General features: G+C 36.0%; 1 protein-coding gene across 1 annotated transcript in view; it reads right to left on the reverse strand.

Moving 5' to 3' along the window:
- The window catches only part of LOC129000296 (uncharacterized), a 236,244-nt gene extending 218,858 nt beyond the window's left edge, over positions 1-17,386 (reverse strand). Inside the window, exon 1 of the mRNA XM_054427260.1 lies at positions 17,296-17,386. Coding sequence (XP_054283235.1) covers positions 17,296-17,385 — 90 coding nt within the window. The 5' untranslated portion in view covers position 17,386. The remainder of the gene's footprint in view (positions 1-17,295) is intronic.
- Between the last annotated feature and the right edge of the window lie 2,719 nt (positions 17,387-20,105).

Raw genomic sequence — 20,105 nt, forward strand, 5'->3', positions numbered from 1 at the left:
TCAAACAGTAAAATTAGAGATATACATCCTTGGGGAATTTATATTAATTTATATATATATTCTTCCCTCGGCACGGGCAAAATAATAGCGTAAACAAAGTTAGATTTAAAGAGTGTTTAGTTCTGCTGCTAAGGTTCTCTACGAAGGTAAAATGTGTTTTTAACTAACGTTTATTGTCTAGGATGAAATAAATCAATTAATCAAATATTATCAACATAGAGAAACAAGTAAACTACATCTCCATAACAATAACAAAGATAATTCAAATATCATTTTTTTCTTTTCAAGCTTTCTCCGTTACCTTTAGTTGTAAAACAACACTTCAATATAATTTTTTTTAGCTCTACATATACGATTTCTCATTTGCCCTATTGGATTTTCAATTACATATATTTAAATAACATTTTAAAAAAAAACATTATACAACAAATACCTAGGTTAGCTGCTACAGGAGGGAAATATAGTGTTTTTTTTTATAAAATATGAAAATTAACTCATGCCAGTTCATCCCAACTTACACCTTCAAGCCAAATGCCATCATATTCGGACCAAAATTACCCAAGTTCTCGTGTTCACGGACACCGTTAAAAGTATATCGGTCCCGGATGTAGGATTTAGTGCCACCTACTAGTACAGTACAGTATAGCTAAATTCGCTAAAAAAGCTACACAGAACATCTTACTCCATTTTGCACTCACAGTGCATTCATTTTCAGCTTAAAATACACATTTAGGTGGGCTTAGCTCTCTTAAGTAATGAATCAATGAATTGCTTAACACGTTACTGTAAACATTGTGGCTTATAAAATAATAAAAGTTAATTTCGCACGTTATTTGTTTAAAAGTTACGTGTTCTATATTCTCTCGGAGTACATGAATCCTCGAACAGACTTTCTGTTCTCGTATTCGTGGCAACCTATTAAAAGCCACGAATGGTCTAATGATAGATGCCGTTTGTTATTGTTAAAGATGTAATTTATTCATATTATAATGTCCATAATAGTTATGTTAGAAAAGAACATATGATGTTTCCTTGGCAACAGAGTTTAGTTGTTTGTTATATTTTGATGAAGTAAGATGTATACACAAATCAAAGCCCCCCATACACGGGCGAGCATGTTCGCGAGCATGTTGGTGGACATGCTCGCGAACATGCTCGGCGTTGCCAACAGACGGACGAGCATGCTCGCGAACATGCTTGTCGTTTCCAAGAGACGGACGAGCATGCTCGCGAACATGTTCGCGAACATGCTCGGCGCTCGGTAGCGGTTCCTAGGCCTATTCTTGCTTCTCTTGTGTTCTGTGACAGTCAAGTTGTGTGTATTTAGCATACTCCTGCTTTTTTGCTGCAATTACAGCATTTAGTTTTTTTTTTTCAACATACGCATTATTTCTTAGACATAAATCAGAAGCGATTTATTTTTGGCCGATTTTGTAATCAGCCGATGTAAAAATCGACCGTGTGTGCCAGGCCTTAGGTTATCGGATTAAATTCATCCGCTATGGTTTGAAAATAATGTTGGTTAAAATTCCATCTTTGTGCAATAACATTTCTCGTAGTTCTGCTTATTCCTGCCTTTCTTAGAATTATTTAATTGTGACAAATTGCTACAGAATTGATTGTACACATTTCTGTAATACTGTAATATACAAATTGTAATTTATGAACCCTCTATTTTGGAAACTCATTTAAATTTCTATTTATTGCGTTACAATCACAAATAAATATTTATTTAGCTTCTGTAAACATTGATTCTAAATCTATTACTGTAACTGGAATACCTCAGAGTATCAACACCATGATGATTACAAGTGCAATCTGTCTATTGCGGCTACTTTGTAATGGCGGTAACGAAGTAATCGTTTGGAATCGGAACGGTTACTTGTAATGAGTCCACGAGTGTAACTTGAATCATAGTACCGGCTACATCGATGGAATCATTTAGCCTATCTCTACCCAAGCTGCAGCGACGAACATGCTCTCGAACATATTGGTCGTTCCCTCAAACGTGCGAGCATGTTCACGAGCATGTTCGTATTCGGGCTCGCCAGGTCTGACGAGCCGAGCGCCGAGCCCAACATGCTCGCCACGACGGATCCCACACACGGGCGAGCATGTTCGTCGCCAACACCGTCACGAGCATGCTCGCGAACATGCTCGCCCGTGTATGGGGGGCTTTGTTTTTCATTCTATCAGTTTTACTATTAAATTAACTTAATTTTTGATCCACAAGACGACTTGTTATTTTAGACGATATTTCCAACATGGTAGCAGAACAGAGTGGTTAAATTAATTGAGAAGAAGTTAATAGAATAGTGAATGATGAGTAATGAAAAACAGATTGAAAAATTAAGAGGGACTGAGAATTTCACAACATGGAAAATAGTCATGAAGGTAATCTTAGAATGTGAAGGAGTTTATGGAATTGTTAGTGGAGAATTCGGAAAACCAACAGCAGGTACACCAAATTATGACGAAAAATTGGTAAATTGGTCAAAAAATGATGCAAAAGCCAGAAAATATATTGTTTTATCCCTTGAGACGAATCCTCTACTTAGAGTAAGCAATTGCTCTACAGGAAAAGAGATGTGGGAGAAACTTGTCCACATTTATGATGTCAAGTCAACTGAAAATATTGACATATTGAGAAATAAGTTCCATAACATTTCTTGGGAACCTACCCTTGGAATGGATGGTCATCTGGAAAAGTTTGACGAAATCCAAAACCAATTAACAATATACGGTAAGCCTATTAATGAAGATGATTTGTGTGCTCGACTCCTTCAAACTCTACCAAAGGAATATGATCACATATATGTGACTTGGCACGACTCACCAAGGGAGGTGAAGACATGGGACATTCTACAGAAGAAATGTCTCAACTTTGAATTACGTCTAAAGGACAGAGACGAGATGGATGTAGCAGTATCCATGGTTTCCAAAATAAAAGTAAGTTCTAAACAGCTAAAATATATGGGAGCCAAAAATGCCAAAAAGGGAGACTTGCAAAAATTAGGAGTGATAAAATGTTTTTCATGTGGCAAAAATGGTCATCTATCTAAAAAATGTCGAACAGGTGTAATTTGTTTTAAGTGTCACACAAAAGGACATAAATCAAATGAATGTACCCGTGAGATACAAAATGCTGCAATGATGACTCGATCAAATCTAGAGGTAGGCCTAATTGATAAGTCATTTTTCAGTGAATGTGACAACTGGCTTGTTGACAGTGGTGCTTCTCACCATGTGACACACCGCAGGGAATGGTTTGTCATTTACACACCATTTGATACTCCTAAAAAGATGGACAGTGCTCGCCAAGGTGTTCATATTCAGGCCTTGGGGTCAGGAAAAATAGACGTTATGGTTTTTGATGGTAAACAGTGGACTTACAGGTATTTCGATGATGTTTGGTACTGTCCTGATGTTGCTTGTAACTTATTCTCTGTGAGGAAAGCAGGTGAAAAAGGCATCCACCAGACTGTGAAAAACAATGGTAAGTCATGGGTGTTTTCTCAAAATGGAACAATCATTGCTTTGGCTATATTTAATACAGCTAATCAATTGTATAATATGGTTGTTAAGGTCATTCCACCAAAAGAATCATGTTTTATTTTGAAGAAAATAAACAATAACGATGATAAACACTACTTTAACATTGAAGAGAGTAGCAATGATATCGAGCATGATCCCCTTGACAGTAGGCAATCAATTCTAAATGATGAGACCAGAAATCAGCTTGTTGACAGTAATCATGACAATATATTCCATGAAGAAGAGCAAGATATCGTGTATCCAGGAACCAATGATACTGATGAGCAAGACATGTTGTGTCCTAGTGATGATAACGCTATTCCAGGTGATATATTACAAGAGGAGACTTATAACCTGAGAAAACGTGATGGAATAAAAATACCTATGAGATATAGAGATTATTCTGTCATGTGTGTCAGTGACAGAGATAAAAATTAGCTTTCAGCTTCTGCAATACTTACAAACGAAGTACCGGAAAATTATGATGAAGCAATTAGATCTGAACATGTCGTCGATTGGAAATCCGCTATGGATGAAGAAATAAATTCATTAATAAAAAAATAAAACTTATGATTTGGTTGATCAACCAAAAGGAAGAAAAGTAATCGATAATCGCTGGGTATTTGCACTGAAAACAAATTCTGAGAACGAGATCATTCGTTACAAGGCGCGTTTGGTCGCAAAAGGATTTACTCAGCGTCCTGGTATTGATTATGGTGACACTTTCAGCCCTGTAGCTCGGTTTAAGACGATGCGAACTATGTTAGGCTATTCAGTTCAGTACAATCTTGCTATCAAACAGTTTGATGTTAAAACAGCATTTTTGAATGGCAATCTTGATGAGACTATTTGGAAGAGTAAGCTTCAACGGTGTGTTTCCCAATCTTCAATGGAAGCAGAATATGTTGCCGCTAGCGAGACCTGTAAATCCCTTCGTCTTGTGAAAGAGATTGGCGCAATTGAAGAAAAGTCTATTCCTATACTACATGTGGACAATCAAAGTGCGATTAAACTTATGACCAATCCAATGTTCCACGATCGCTCTAAACATATTGAGACGAGATACCATTATGTTCGACAGTTGGTCTCTGGGAAACAGATCACTGTCAGATACATTCCAACAGAAGAACAAACCGCTGATATTTTAACAAAGGGCTTATCATCATTGAAACATTTTAAAATGAAAACTTTCATTGGGATGGTGACCTCTTAACTAAAACTTATTTTTCTAAAATGTATTATGGACATTACGGGGGTGTGTTAAAGATGTAATTTATTCATATTATAATGTCCATAATATCTATGTTAGAAAAGAACATATGATGTTTCCTTGGCAACAGAGTTTAGTTGTTTGTTATATTTTGATGAAGTAAGATGTATACACAAATCTAAGTTTTTCATTCTATCAGTTTTACTATTAAATTAACTTAATTTTTGATCCACAAGACGACTTGTTATTTTAGACGATATTTCCAACAGTTATGAAGCTTAGAAGAAATCTTTCCAATATCACACAAAACATCTTTAGTTTCGTATGAAAATGTATTTATTGAAATACTTTTGATAACTCTTTTATAAGATTTGGATAACAATTTTCATTTTATCTCATTGAAATGTGTATATTATTTGCCTCTCCTGAATAAGAAAAATTGACTTGACCGTAGCGACAATAGACCCTACTCCCGCGTGTGTTATTCCAATTCTGAAACGAACGCAATCTTTGAGTGCACCTTGCGCCCTTAAGTGTAAGAACTTTAAAATTATAAACCCTTATTGCAAAACTACAAATTGAGACGAATCTTTTGACACCTCAAACGTTGAAATTGGTCCACAGGTACAGATGAGGGAGGAGTAGTGTTCACAAAAAACTGCCTCACATATTATACATATAGAATAGATAGACAGATCGATTTATTGAATTATTTAAAAAATAGTTAAATCAACATCGTTTTCTAGTTTTATTTTTTCTGGTAAATGAATAGTACACTTCTATATTTTGAGATGAAACACGATCATATGCCTTAAAAATGTGAAGGCCGAGTGACTTGTCACCCAATTACTGCAATCTAAGAAATTCTAACGGATTAACGGAGCTTGTTTTTACATTATTCACTCATATTCCATTTACCTTTCCAAGTACTGACCTATGTTTCTGAATTAGCTTGAATTCAACAATAAGTCGAATACTTTGTTATAAACGGACCAAACAACATTCTACAATAGGTATTTCCATCACCTTTCCCAGTACTAGCTATTGATTGCATTTTCATGAATACCGCATTTTCATTAAGGCTACAGGATTTATTGTTTGAATACAACCAAGAGAAAGAATTCAGTTATTTTTCAATGTTCGTATAGTAAACAATATTTAAAAGAAGTGTTAAAAGTTATAATTGCTATAGCCTAATTTGTAGGTAGGCCTACAACTTAGCTTGCTTACATAGCGTAGATATACAGTATTATACACGCATATAAACTAACACTCCGCCACTACGTCCAAACGCGAACTGTGTGGATACTATCCAAATCTGGGTACAGCTCCGCGAAGGTTGAGTAACAAGGCCGGGCGTCGCCGCAACCCTGAACAAAACTTTCCTCCGTCCAACTAACCCAATTCCGCGGCCACCAGTGAGTCACCCATGCCGCGCCGCGCCGCGCCCCGCTGACCTTACTAGAATACTACACAGTACTGTTGACTATGAATGTAACTAAATTCATCATTTAATTGTATAAACTGTGTTTTGCTCGTTAAACAATTAAAACAGTACCCACATACGTCACAAGTGACGTACCACACCGGAACCACCTGCTCTTACGTCATTTCCTCCGAATGCCCTTTAAACTAATTAACTTGGTAACATCTGCTAACATCTGCCGACAGCTGTTAGCGATAGGACCGCTAATACAGCACTACTGTAGTACCTTATATACTTTTAACCATTGGGGAAAGTAACTTTCAGGCCTACCTTAGGGCTATGCCTCATAGATCTATAAAGCATTTTTTTAGTTTAATCATTGGATTTAACATATGGACCAACATGATCCGGGTGACATTTAATTTCGAAGCATTTGTTTTGGCTTGTGCTTGAAACTGTCAGATACTGTATTTGCGAAGTTTTATCTATAATTGTTTTGCCACCATATCTGAAAATATTAAAATCAACTGCTGTTCTTAATATAAGAAGGTTTCAACTGGCTACGATAAGATCCCCGTGCGTAGAACGGGCACACAGCTAGTTACGTGACACATTTTTATAATTATTTGCCAATCTAAACGAATTAGGCTTTCCAATGACCCATTAATTAACAAAACTCGGTTGAGTAGAAAGTAGTATAGGTTTAGTTGTACAAAGTTTAAAAAATATCTTTAACTGAGTATTTTGTCACCACTATAAATTCGAAATGGTGTGGAAATCGAAAAATTATTAGCCTAATATACTGTTTTAACATATTTAATACACGTGTAAAACTTAAAACTTGTGTTAAACAAACTTTTGGCTTTGGTACTCGTTATGCGTTCTTAACAAGCATTTTAAATCTGTTGACCATACTAGCAAAGGTCTGAGTAGAATAGCTATATTGAATTTTTGATTGTCATAAAAAACTAGAATTAGAATAAGAGTTTCTATAAGCTGCGCTTTTGTTGCTATGTTGGTTTTGCGCATTTAGAGTTTCGCAAGGATAGAGTTATTTGTAATCTGTTAAGTGTCAGTTAAGTATTCAGTTAAGTATGTCTCACAGTTATTGTTTTTATTCCATTATTAATTCAAATTAAAATTGTAAAAAATGATTACATGGTTCTTTATGTCACCAAAGTATTATTACGTGTAGTTATTAACATTTCCCAACACGTAACATTTAAAAATTTGCATTATTTCTTCTTTTTTGCTATTATTTTCGTTTTAACTTTTGAGTTTGACTTTTTGGTAGAAAAATCACTTTTGGGCCACCACGAAACCAAACTGTACAGATAATGTGATTGTGTAGATTTGTACAAATATACAACTCCCATGGCCAATTTTGATATGATTTATACACAAAGAAAATATCTTTTTAACTTCCTTTTAATAATATTGAAGAACAGTTCTTATTAATTTATAGACATGCTGGGTTTGATAGTAAACTTATCTGAGTTATAAACCCACACATTCATTCATATGCATATAATTAGGTAGCATTAAAATCTCCGTTGATAATTGTTCCGAGGTGATTCTCACGTCCTACAGAAAATAATGTTGTAGCTATATAGCCTACTAGGTATCACTTATGGCCTATTTGTATTGAAATTTCCACATGGACTACTTCTAAATTAATATAAAAGCAGATATTTTTTTATCGGTTATCAAGTTAAGCATCGGAAATTTATTACCAACCGTTCTAATATATCAGCATAGACGATTTGGCATTTGACAATATTGTTTGGGTTAAAGTCTTATACATTACTGCACTTTTTTGAAGACCCAGCACCATCCGGGCGTGTAATATCAGGGAAGAACAGAACGTAATAGGGGTCACAGCTGATTTCTGGCTTGGGGTGAGGTAGTTAGGAATTAGTCATTAGGATTCTGCGCACCCTAACACTCGGGATGTCGTGGTAAATATTAATTTAAGATATTATTTTATTGCATGGCACCTGCCTTCTCCAATTATTTTAAGATTATTTAGACTGGGTGCTCAAGAAAAAAGATTAGAAGTTGTTGATAAGTGCAATCCCGTTCATTCCTACTTATAGCCTACTAAAATTGTAAAAATCATGCAATTGCTGTATAATGGGAGTTCATGTTTTTTGCGTATTACGTAAGTATACGCTGTTAAAGTGAATTACTAAATTGTTAATCTTTTTGTAGAGAAATGTATATGCATGACATCAAGTTTTAATAACACCTTTTACTTGAATTAGAGGAGAGCCTGCAACTGTTTAGGGCTCTGGGGGTTATAAGTACCATAATAAAACATCATGCACGGTGTTTATGTAACTTAACTTTTCAATACAGTTATGGTGGAACTAACTGAAGCCTACTATTTAAAAATTATGTTTAAACGTTTTACACGTTTCCTAAGTTATACATCTGGAATAGTATTCTAGCAACAAACATGATTTTAAGATATTTTCAAAGTGATCAGTCCGACGATCCTGGTGGTTAATTCTTCCTTAGTTCCCTTCAGTAACCGTCCGTCACACAATAATAACCAATTTTGTTGAATAAATGAGTAGATTTAATACAAATTTGGCCTCTGAGAACATAAAATAGAAAAAGTTAAACTGTTTAGGGTTTAGGTTTTACCGTGCTACCTACGATAATAGCTTATCCCGAGTTATTATTTGCTTGAAATTAATTATTGCATGTGTATGAGTAATTAACTACAGTACACTAACGATAACCAGACAGTAGAATAAAAAAAAACAGCAGTAGAGTTCAAAGGTCTATTTCTAACCTTTATAGCACGGTGGATTCAGATCGGACCGACGAATTTGCTTGCGACGCACAAATAACAGGGAACCTAAATTTCCCGTTCTCCCTGTGAGCTGCCACCCTGGCCTGACAGCAGTCGTGGCTTACGGCCCCAGGATTAAAACCTTTTCGACCCTTCACTAATTGTCGTGGCTTTCGTCCCCCAGCTTATAGCCATAAACATTCGTGGCTTTCGAGACGCAGCCACAGTCTCTACCCTTGTGAACAATAGCTGGCTCGAGTCACGGGTTACGTTGGCGCGCCGCGCAGACTACCTGCTACGGTGTGACAGATTTGACAGCGCTAATCAAGTATACTGTACACTTATAATCGTCAAATTATCCATGTTGTAGATAAATTGTGCCGTATATGTGAGCTTTTAGAACCTTTTAAAACTGAGTTTGTTTAGAGCGTTCTTATACCTAATTATAATAGCATAAACGTTTAATATTAACCTAACCTAACCTAACCTAACCTAACCTAACCTAACCTAATCTAACCTGACCTAACTTAACCTAATCTAACCTAACTTATCCTAAACCTAACCTAACCTAACCTAACCAAACCTAACATAACAGCTGGCTCTCCGAAATTAGACATGTGCCGCGGGGAACCCGATGTGACCACCGCGCAGAGTTAGGATAAGCCCTACCATAGAGGCTCGCGTTAACCTCGTCACTTCTGCTTCATTGAGCAGACCCTTACAAGATTTATGGCTTCGGCGCTCGCACCACTAATTAAGCCGCGGCGCTCACGCCACCCGGCGCTCGAAGCACGACACCGAGTCACGAGCCCAAGCCCTACATCAGGTATACTGGGGGGAGATCATGGCAGGGGGAGACCTTTCCGGGGTGTGCATTTTGAAAACGATCGGGGTTAACGTATCCGGTTAACATAAATTGTAATTATAAAATCTGATAATTGTATATTATAAGTGAATATAATTATCTAATTAATACGCAAACTCAAAAATAACTCGTCATATCGACGAGTGCATGCTGCAACTGAAATCAATTTACAATCAATCAACTGTCCGCGGCCGGAAACATCACCCCCCGGTCTCTGACGTCAATATGACGCAGGGGGTGATGTTTCCGGGGGAGACCTTTCCACGTCCCCAGCCCGACCATGGGTCGGGAGCGGCCGGGAGCGCGCCCGAGTTATCGTGCAAATCTCGCAGCGTATGTTTATGCATTTTATTGCTTATTGTAGTCCATAGTTTTAAAAAGATCGTTGAATAAAAGAATGCATTTTGGATTCACAGTAGTATTTAATATTAATCTGAGAAAATAATTTGTTATTATTTTGCTTTAGTGAGAATAATCAATGAATTGGAGATATATTGGTATAAAATATTATACACTCCTTTTATTTAACAACATTTATATATTTAATACGCGACATGAAACTTTGTGAACAATAAGGCTTTTTTGTTTTAAGATTTAACACCACATATTATATGCCAAAATGTTCGTCTAGGTGTATAGATGAGCAAACTGGCTTTAGTTTTTCGAAATATATCTTTTTAAGGGAGTGGGCTGCCTTCAAAGTTCCTTCCATAAGGATAACATTGTGATTGATTTGAATGTTATTATATTCTTTAACGAAACAGATGTCAATACATTAGTAAAAACAATTAAATCCCAGCTGTTTTGTTTGGTTTTGAAATGTAAACAGTTTGCATGTTTTTAACCGACTTCCCCACTATACCAACAAAAGGAGGAGGTTCTCAATTTGTTTGTGGCGATGTTTTATTTTTCTATGTATGTTCACCAATTTCTCTGTGATTCTTTTACCGATCAGTGTGGTTCCACCACCAAAAAAACCAGGAGAGTTTCTATTTGGTACCTTATATATTATGTTTAAGTATAATATTTGTTTCGGTGAAAAATTCTGAAAACCTTAAATATTCAACATTTATTTTGTTTACATTTGTGCAGATTGTTTACATTTGTAGAGAAGGCAATAAATAATAATAATATTCCTACAGCTGTTAGTTGAAACCATTTAAATGAAGCTACAGACAATTCTTCATGAAACAGTTGCTTCATATTGATCAATAAACTATTTCTTGCCATGGAGCCTAAATGAATTACATTGAGAAAAATGCATTTTGTTTTGGTTACTATAAAAAATGTATTTTAACGTTTGACCGTAATTCAGTAATACAGTAATTCTGTTTTTAGTATTGAATATTCTGACTTACAAAAACATATATGTTTCAGTGAATAGCTGTATGATATTGACAAATAAATAAAGGTGTATTGTGAAAACCAAAGCATTCGTAAAACAGGTCTAAATATAAATTAAATGCAATTATTCCTTACACGACCTAAGAAGTGTGACAGTGCATAATCGTCAATTGTCTTAAAAGTGTTAAATATTTTAATTACTAAACATGCATTTGCAGATGTGGAATGTTTATTGATATTCTCTACCCAGTTACTATATCATATCAATACTATTATGCCTGCTTTGGAAAGTCCTAGAGGAAGATGATTTGCAATTTCGACTAGGCTATACCTTGATCAAACAAATCCACCTACATGACTTACACCACTTTTAGCTGAACCAATCTTTCATATACATATTTCATTTTCAGATGTGGAATCTATATAATTAATACGCTACATGAAACTTTGTCGGTTGAACTCCTCCGCCATTTCTTAACCGATTTTATCCATTGACGTCTCATTGGAAAGAGCGTGTCGCGTAGATTTGCAAACTGGCCTTACATTTTTGAAAAAGTCCCTTGGGCTCTGCCCCAGTGGCTTTGAAAGTTCCCATGTAATCCTTATGGAGAACTTAATTGTTTACATTTTGGTCAGCTGTATAATTTAATTGCTGTTATTTTTCAATTCAATGAAACGCATTGAGTACATTTATTTACTATTTGAGTTTATGTAAACATAACCCCCAAGACGGTTCGTTTTAGTATGGTTGTATCTTAAAGTTGTGTATTTATCGTTGTTTTGTGTCGCTATGAAGGATCGTGTTAGTAGATTGTAACTTAAATTTGTGCATTTATCGTTGTTTTGTGTACCTATAATTTGTTTATTTGTTGTTTTTTTTTTCTTTTAAATACCTCCGACGTGACGACAACGAAACATAAACAGGAGGCGTAATCGTGATAACGACCGCAGCTACAGAACAGTGGCGCGTAATAGGCTTAACTCATCACAGTCAGCACCTGACCCTGGACAATCTCAACTATTAGGTTACAAATGCGCCCTAACACTAACCCAAAACGACTTTTCGTTCTCAATTGGCCCTCTATCAATGACCTGTGTTGCCTGTACAGCGAGGCATTTTGAGAAGGAGAAAACCGGCAGGAATGCTTTAGGTTTATCAATAACGAAGATAAAAATAGTCTGAGCTACACACCGGTAATCTTGAGTTGGCTCTTTTAAATTAATGGTAAATATGACTGTTATTCGTTTTAAAATAACTCCTGTAATACTTTGCAATTGCTCGAATTCGAGAAACATGTACACTAGTGTTTATTAATATTCTCTACCCAGTTACTATAACATATCAATACTATTATGCCTGCTTCGGAAAGTCCTAGAGGAAGTTGATTTGCAATTTCGACTAGGCTATATCTTGAGCAAACAAAACCCCCTCCATGACTTACACCACTTTTAGCTGAACCAATCTTTCATATAATATTTCCCAAGGGTACTATACGTGTTAACGACCAATTTTCCACTTTTGAGAGATTTTTTAGTGCTGGTAGCTGAGGAATAACTTTCACATTGTTTCAAAAGGCTTGACGTTACTGTATTTCTTTTTATAATGTAGAAGTACACCGATTGCAGGAAACGATGATGTCTGACATTTCAATGTATCTAGAAAAGACAATTAGTTTTTCATTAGGCCTAATGTAATGGACAACTCTTTCTTTCTTAAGGAATATCTAAAAATGTTTACTTTCATACCCATTGATTATGTAACCTGAACAGGTGACTCAAGCAGTTTTAAAATAATGATTGTTCTGTGGAACTTTTGATTGTTTCAAACGGTTTTGCTTATCAAAAATCCTCAAGCAATTAATATATAAAAAATTATACAGTCACTAAAAATCATGAAATAATTTATTTTTGTTAAAAATTACAACCGACTTCAAACGCTCTAAAAAGAATGAAATAATTTCAATAAAGTAAACTTTTGTATTAGGCAAGCTCACGTATTTCAAGTCGGCGCGGCTCAAACTGCAAATATGATTTGAATTAAATATTGTGTGTGTATTTTGAAAATCAATAAATTGTAGCTGGATAACATAAATATATAAAAACATACTGAACTGTTTTGTTTACATATTAAAGGAAATATTTTCTTGTATTTTATGTTTACTTCAGAATAAATGCATTTTGAAAATAACACACACAAATGTTCTATATGAATAGGAAAATAATTTAGTTTGATATTATGATAGTGAAAAGAAGCTACAGTAGTTTAGTATTAAAACGTTACTTTTCCAAGTTAGAAACATTTAAATGCGTTATAATCTTTTTAAAGATACTCGTTAATACCACTATAATGCCGATCTCTGATTACGGTAATAAAATAACACTTAACGCATAACTATGAAAAATACATGCAGATTAACACCTTTAGTTATAGATAGTCACCTGCAATATGGACATCCTCTTTCAATTTTGTATCAAAAATCATCATAGAGCCGCGCCGACTTAAAATACGTGAGCTTGCCTAATACAAAAGTTTACTTTATTGAAATTATTACATTCTTTTTAGAGCGTTTGAAGTCGGTTGTATTTTTTTACAAAAATAAATTATTAAAAATAATTAGAAACCCAGCAAAGAAATGTTATGACGGAAAACAAGTTTTACATTATATTTTCGTTTAAACATGCAAGGGACCCGACGAAAAAGAAATATTGCCGGTCGGACCAGTGGGGCCTTGGTCGGACACGGCAAGTCAATATATGGCAAGCAATGCAAAACGTAAGGAGCCGAGCCGAGGAGCATTAACAGTTAGTGGCAATAACGTGTGCTTACAAAATTACACTGACAAATACAAGAATTCAGCAGCATTCACTTGGCGAGATGGCATTAAAATGTCAGAAATGTGGTGCGCTACATTTTAAAGAAGAACAAAGAGGACGATGCGAAGCATTTTCATCCTGCTGCCATAAAGGAACCGAGCTACCACCATACCGAGAAATCTATTATATCCAGAGCCTACTTACTGGAGCAAATCATTTGAGCAGAAACTACAAAGAGGGCATTAGATCGTACAACTCTGCGCTCGCAATGGTCAGCAATCGAGCTAAAATTGAAGAACATACGGTGGAGGGCCTTTCATGTATAAGGTACAAGACTTAATTTATCACCCATTTGCCACCTTTCAACCGTCAGAAGGGGAGCATCCCACATATGCCCAAATTTATATCTACGGACGTCAAACCCGCTGTTCAAGGAAGAATGCTAAACAAAGTTAATGGTTCTTGCAGCACTAAACTCATGCACATTTTGACTCAACATTTGGTTGATATTAATCCATACGCACAAGTTTTCAGCATGATGAGCTTGGTCCTGCAAACTATACTTCTATTAAACATCAAAAAGAACTTAGAATGCATATAGCCAACGATTGAGCTCAAGACCAACCTCGATACAACGACGTTGTTATAATTTATATCCTAATTTATTATTCGTGCGAATTCGCACGGGTTCACCTAGTATAATATATTTTACAAACACGTATGACAAAAAAACATACTGTAATATAACCATAATGTATATTCTTGCATGTTGCTAAGTCTCTCAATAATAATTGGGGCTCACATCAGCAAATGATGACATGCTTATGTGATAAAATATTATTGTGATTTTGTTTTGGCCCATGCTCAAATAGGTTATAAATAAATCGAACTCTTTCATAACATCACTAAATTTCTTCTGAGATTTACTTATGATGCATAGTCTGTAAAGTGTGAGCAAGTAATTAAATTAATTATATTTGTTTACAAACCTCCATAAGTTTGTTATAATAAATTTTACTCGTAATAATTCCACAAAACTAACATAGCAATACGTGGCGAGAGCGGGCGCGACGCTCGCCATTAGGGTGACTCATGCCTTTATCCCCACTCCTCGCGGACAGAGCGAGGCAGCGACGGACCGTTTTTCGAGCCCTACTTCAACCTCAGCGCGCAATCCAGGGAGTTATTATACATCGATGGTTTTGACTTGTTCATAGTGCCCGTGTATGAGCCAGTCCTATACCGGTTAGACCCGGTTTTTTCCCTTATCGCAGACTCTGGAATTTTACCCAGCCATTGTAAATTGAGCTATCTTTGGCAAACGGTTTCGACCACGATCATATATATCTTCCCCGAACAGGAAAAAGTGTGTCACACATTCAATAGTAATTCTATTGGATGCAAAGGTTGTAGCATGCATGTATTTTCGGGGTCAAATTTATTTACTTTACATTACTACCTCCTGGCACGAGTTACTTTTGGTAACATCCCTACTGAAAATAAGTACAGCTTTTTGATAACTTGTTTCTTGTATGTGCAAGAGTGAAAATTTAAAAACGTACGTTTTCAGGAAAAGCACTTTGCAAAATGTTTTCCTCTTTTTTCAAAACTTTTATTAGTTTTTTATTTCATTAACATTTGAAGTTTCATAAAATGTCCATGGTAACGCAATATCTTTGGTAGTTTTTTTTTAATAGAGCATCTTAAGTGGAAAACACAAAATCCTGTCACGACCATAACGGACGTTTAAATGAGTATTAAAAATAGTTAATATTATTTTTATAACTATGTTTTGCTATAAACTAATTTACTCTTATGACCATTATACAATAAAAAGGTCACTGAGCTTTTGGTATATTTGGTCTTTCTAGAAAAAAATAAAAAAAACTCCAAAAATTTCAAAAAAGTCAATAAAATTTTTTTTTAATTTGTATAACTCCGAAAAAACTTACCTGAGACCCGTAAAATCGGTATGTTTGTAAATAGGTGTGATTCTTTTGTGTATAAAACATTGAAATATGACGATATTTTAATTTTTGAAATTTTTATGATAGAAATCATAAACGTGATGGTCAGGGACAAGCGGTACGGTCGTGAATTGTCTGAAATAATCTAAATCTTTCTAAACAGTCCTTCAATTATACTGTTAGTTATAACAAAAATATGTGTTTCAATTGAACTAAACTGTTCAATTTACAATTATATTAAAGTTATTGTCACGACCAAACACACTATAATCCATAAGGCTGGATTGGTCGTGAAAAAACCCGCGATGGTCGTGAAATTACGTGTTATTTGGCTCTGTTCTGGTGGTAGCCCTGCACCTCATGTTCGAGGATACAAAGTGGACTTCTGGGTTAATCTAGCAATTGAAATATCTTTTAAACAAAAATTAACACCATGTCTACTTCATCGAATGACTATGTACGGTCATGGACACACCAAAATTACAAAAAACACAATCTTTTCTTTATTAATCTTGTAATTCCTCCTTTCAACTCGAAACGACCGGCACTACAAACCTGACGTACACCCCGAACTAGTCTCTAAAACCAACTGACTCCATCGACGCCAGGCTTGCCACTGTCGTGCTCCAAAGTTGAAAATTTTTCCCAAATGGTCGTGACGCCAAATCGAGGGACAGACTTATTTTGTCATGGTAGTCAGTTTGCAATGACAATAAAATTATAATATGCTCCTTTTTTGTAAGTTTAATAACCATTGATGACATAAAAATATGGCTTTATATATTTTGGCATGAATAATTAGTCAAAAAACAGCGTGAAAGTGGGAAATTGTACCGAAAAGGGAACCGTCATGGTCGTGAATTTCGAGACTTTAAAAATACGAAAAAAATACCTAGAACCTATTTAAAACTAAATAAATGTGTGTAACATGTTGCCCCCATCCCAAAAAATATAAAAACACATAATAATAAACTACAAATCCAGTATCTATGAAGTAAAAGGCCAGGGACATGAAAACGTACGTTTTTAAATTTTCACTCGCAATCGAAATTTTCTTTTTGTCTAGTTTATGTTTCTGTTTATGATACCTGTCCTGTCATGAGCTTCTTTAAATTTTAATTCAATATTATGTAAATAGCACAGAGTGTGTCATCAAGGTTTCCTTATTGCATTATTATCAACTCTTAAAGGGATAACACTTGTATCCAAAAAAGTATACACATTTTTTCTTCGTTGGAACTTAACAAACGCGACTTCAATTTTATGAGATGTCTTTAGTGATCAAGGCAGTTAGTTGTATAACTAATAGCTTGATAAATGGAAATGTGATGTTACCTTTTTGGTCATGATAGACTTGAGGTCGGCTTCCCTCGCCTGCTGACACGCGTACATGAGCGGCGTCGCCCCCTCGGCCTCGGGGTTCATATTCTCCGAAGCGATCAGTTTGCAGGATGTGGCGGTGGAGGCGGGAGCGGGGGCGGGCCCCAGCTGCGGCGGGGACGGCAACTCACTTACTGCCGTCGACATCTCATGGCAGCGCCCGCCTACAACCACACAATAGAGTTGTGGGGTTGTTGAATGGTAAACCGATCAAAATGTGCCTTGGACATAGTTGTTTCTAGCTAAACCAGTATTATAACATTTATCAGTTTGCTAAGGCATTGATACCTTGATATATTTGAAGAGTTTTATTTAATACTAAACGTAATTGAACAGTCCATATAATGTATATTGTCAAGACAATAAAGTATTAATTTATTTATATTATTAAAATCTGTTTTGGTTGTAAAAACTCGAGACAAATTCGAGACTTAAGATCTTTCATTATATACAAACACAAATGAAATAATTGCGGTGAAGACATAACTAGTCTGATCATTAGTGTTACTTTATGCTTTGCTTTTTATTCAGTAAAATAGGAGTTGAACTCGCATTTGTAGCCTACTAACGATTACGATTAACGTATTAACGATTGCGTTCGTATGTGGTTGTGATTAGACGCTCCCTAAAACAGTTAAACAACGAACAAATTTTTTAGTTACATTTTATGCCGGCCTGGATTGTTTTTTTAAATGAAATTAGAGGATGAGGTGGCTTAAAGGTGGAGGTTAGGAGGGAGAATCGTGTAATTAAATATTATCAACACATGTATCATTAACGGTTAGCTGTGCCCATACAACTATCGCCACGTCAACTGTTTGCTTTTCATTGTCTTAATATCTTACAGTGTATGATATCCCTGGTCGTGTTGGGTGGAGGCTACTTACACCTTATGATGGAATGAGTGTGCACGGCGCGGATGTTGAGAGCCATCACGAAGTGACTCGACACGAAGTAAAGTGACGAAGTGAAGTGAGTGAGTGAGTGAAGGAAGTGACTCTAGTCGTGTTGGGTGAAACTTACACCTTATGATGGAATGAGTGTGCACGGCGCGGATGTTGAGAGCCATCACGAAGTGACTCGACACGAAGTAAAGTGACGAAGTGAAGTGAGTGAGTGAAGGAAGTGACTCTAGTCGTGTTGGGTGAAGGCTACTTACACCTTATGATGGTAAGGGTGTGAACGGCGCGGATATAGAGAGCCATCACGTACAAGTGTCCCGGTTCCTGTAGGCTACTTACACCTGACGATGGTAAGGGTGTGAACGGCGCGGAAATAGAGAGCCATCACGTACAAGTGTCCCTGGTCCCGTACAAGTGTCAGCCCGGCAACTACTGAGTGCTGAGAACCGAGAGCTAAGGCACATTGAACACCTTGACCTGACTGAATACTTCACTCAACACAACACATCGATCTCCTATCATCCGCTCACGCACAACACACGTCAAACTTAACAAACTATGGAAATGTAAACAAAAATATTGACTTAGAAAGCTATATACGTCTAAACTTTGTGAAACTAATATTATTAAGTTAAAATATTAAGCGGCTAAAGAATATATATCACTTTTTTCAGAGAACCTTAACTTTAAATCCCGGTAAAGTGGGTACACTGGTACACTATAATCGGCCTTACCGAAACTGCCACGACGTTTTATGATCATAATCCATACCGAAACCAACACAGCAATTATAGGAATCCTATAATCCTATAGGAATGATTATAAGGGTGTCTTTGAGTGGAGTATAAATACCAAAACTGCCACAGTGGATTGCTCAGGTAGGGGAGGTCAGTTTGGCAACGTGCATGGAGAAGCGGGAATGAGAAAATACCTTACTCCCCTTTTTCATCACTAGGACGATTTTGAAACACAACATTTTAAATGGTGTCCGGGTATAAGTGGGCATGGAACATTGAGGACACATTTGGCAGGTCTCTACATATCTTTCAAGGGTGGAACATTGGGGACATATGTATCTTTCAAGGGTATAACATTGCGGACATATGTATCTACGACGGGGAAAATGTGCGAGGCAGGGAGATCACTCGTCAGTATGAAAATTGTTGTTAGCCATATTATTGTTGTTAGTAAATTAAGAGAGTTATCTAAGTCTAGTTAGACTATATACACTGATGGTCATCACTAAGAGAAAAAGGCTTTCTTACTTTATTAAATTAAGTTAAACCGAAAGCGAAAATGATTTACAGAAAAAAAAAACACTAAAATAAAGTAGGTGAAACCCGTCGAAATCAACGGCTAGGGGCCTCCTAGTTTATATGGTCGTGTGGCTTCATTGGCAACAAATAATCCAAATGAAATAGCAATGTGGCATTTCCAAAGAGAAAAACATATTTGCAAATTGGCTGTTACATATATATTGACGTTTACATGCATTGTTAATCAACATATCTTATAAAGGATAATGTGATCTAGTTTAAAAGGAATATGATCTTTCTGTCATGACAGTAGCTGCTTAAATAGTATTTACACTCTATCGTGTTATTTATACACACCAAAATATCGTGTTACTTTCAATAATGATACCAACCTAGTGGGCCACGGTCGGTAATATAGGCCACTGCAAATAATTTGTCAAGAGAGGTACCATTTTAGGCAAGGTTTTTGTGTTTGGATATTATTGGACACTATAAGAGCACACTGAACTTCTTCTGCAGATGAATAACTGTTGGATGAATACAAGCCGTATCATAAATGTCACAATGCGAGTTTGAGCATTTTGTAACTATATGAGGAAGTTACATA

Source organism: Macrosteles quadrilineatus, unplaced genomic scaffold, assembly GCF_028750875.1.
Source record: "Macrosteles quadrilineatus isolate MER2022 unplaced genomic scaffold, UCM_ALF_1.0 Scaffold_1__1_contigs__length_201487025, whole genome shotgun sequence".
NCBI lineage: Eukaryota > Metazoa > Arthropoda > Insecta > Hemiptera > Cicadellidae > Macrosteles > Macrosteles quadrilineatus.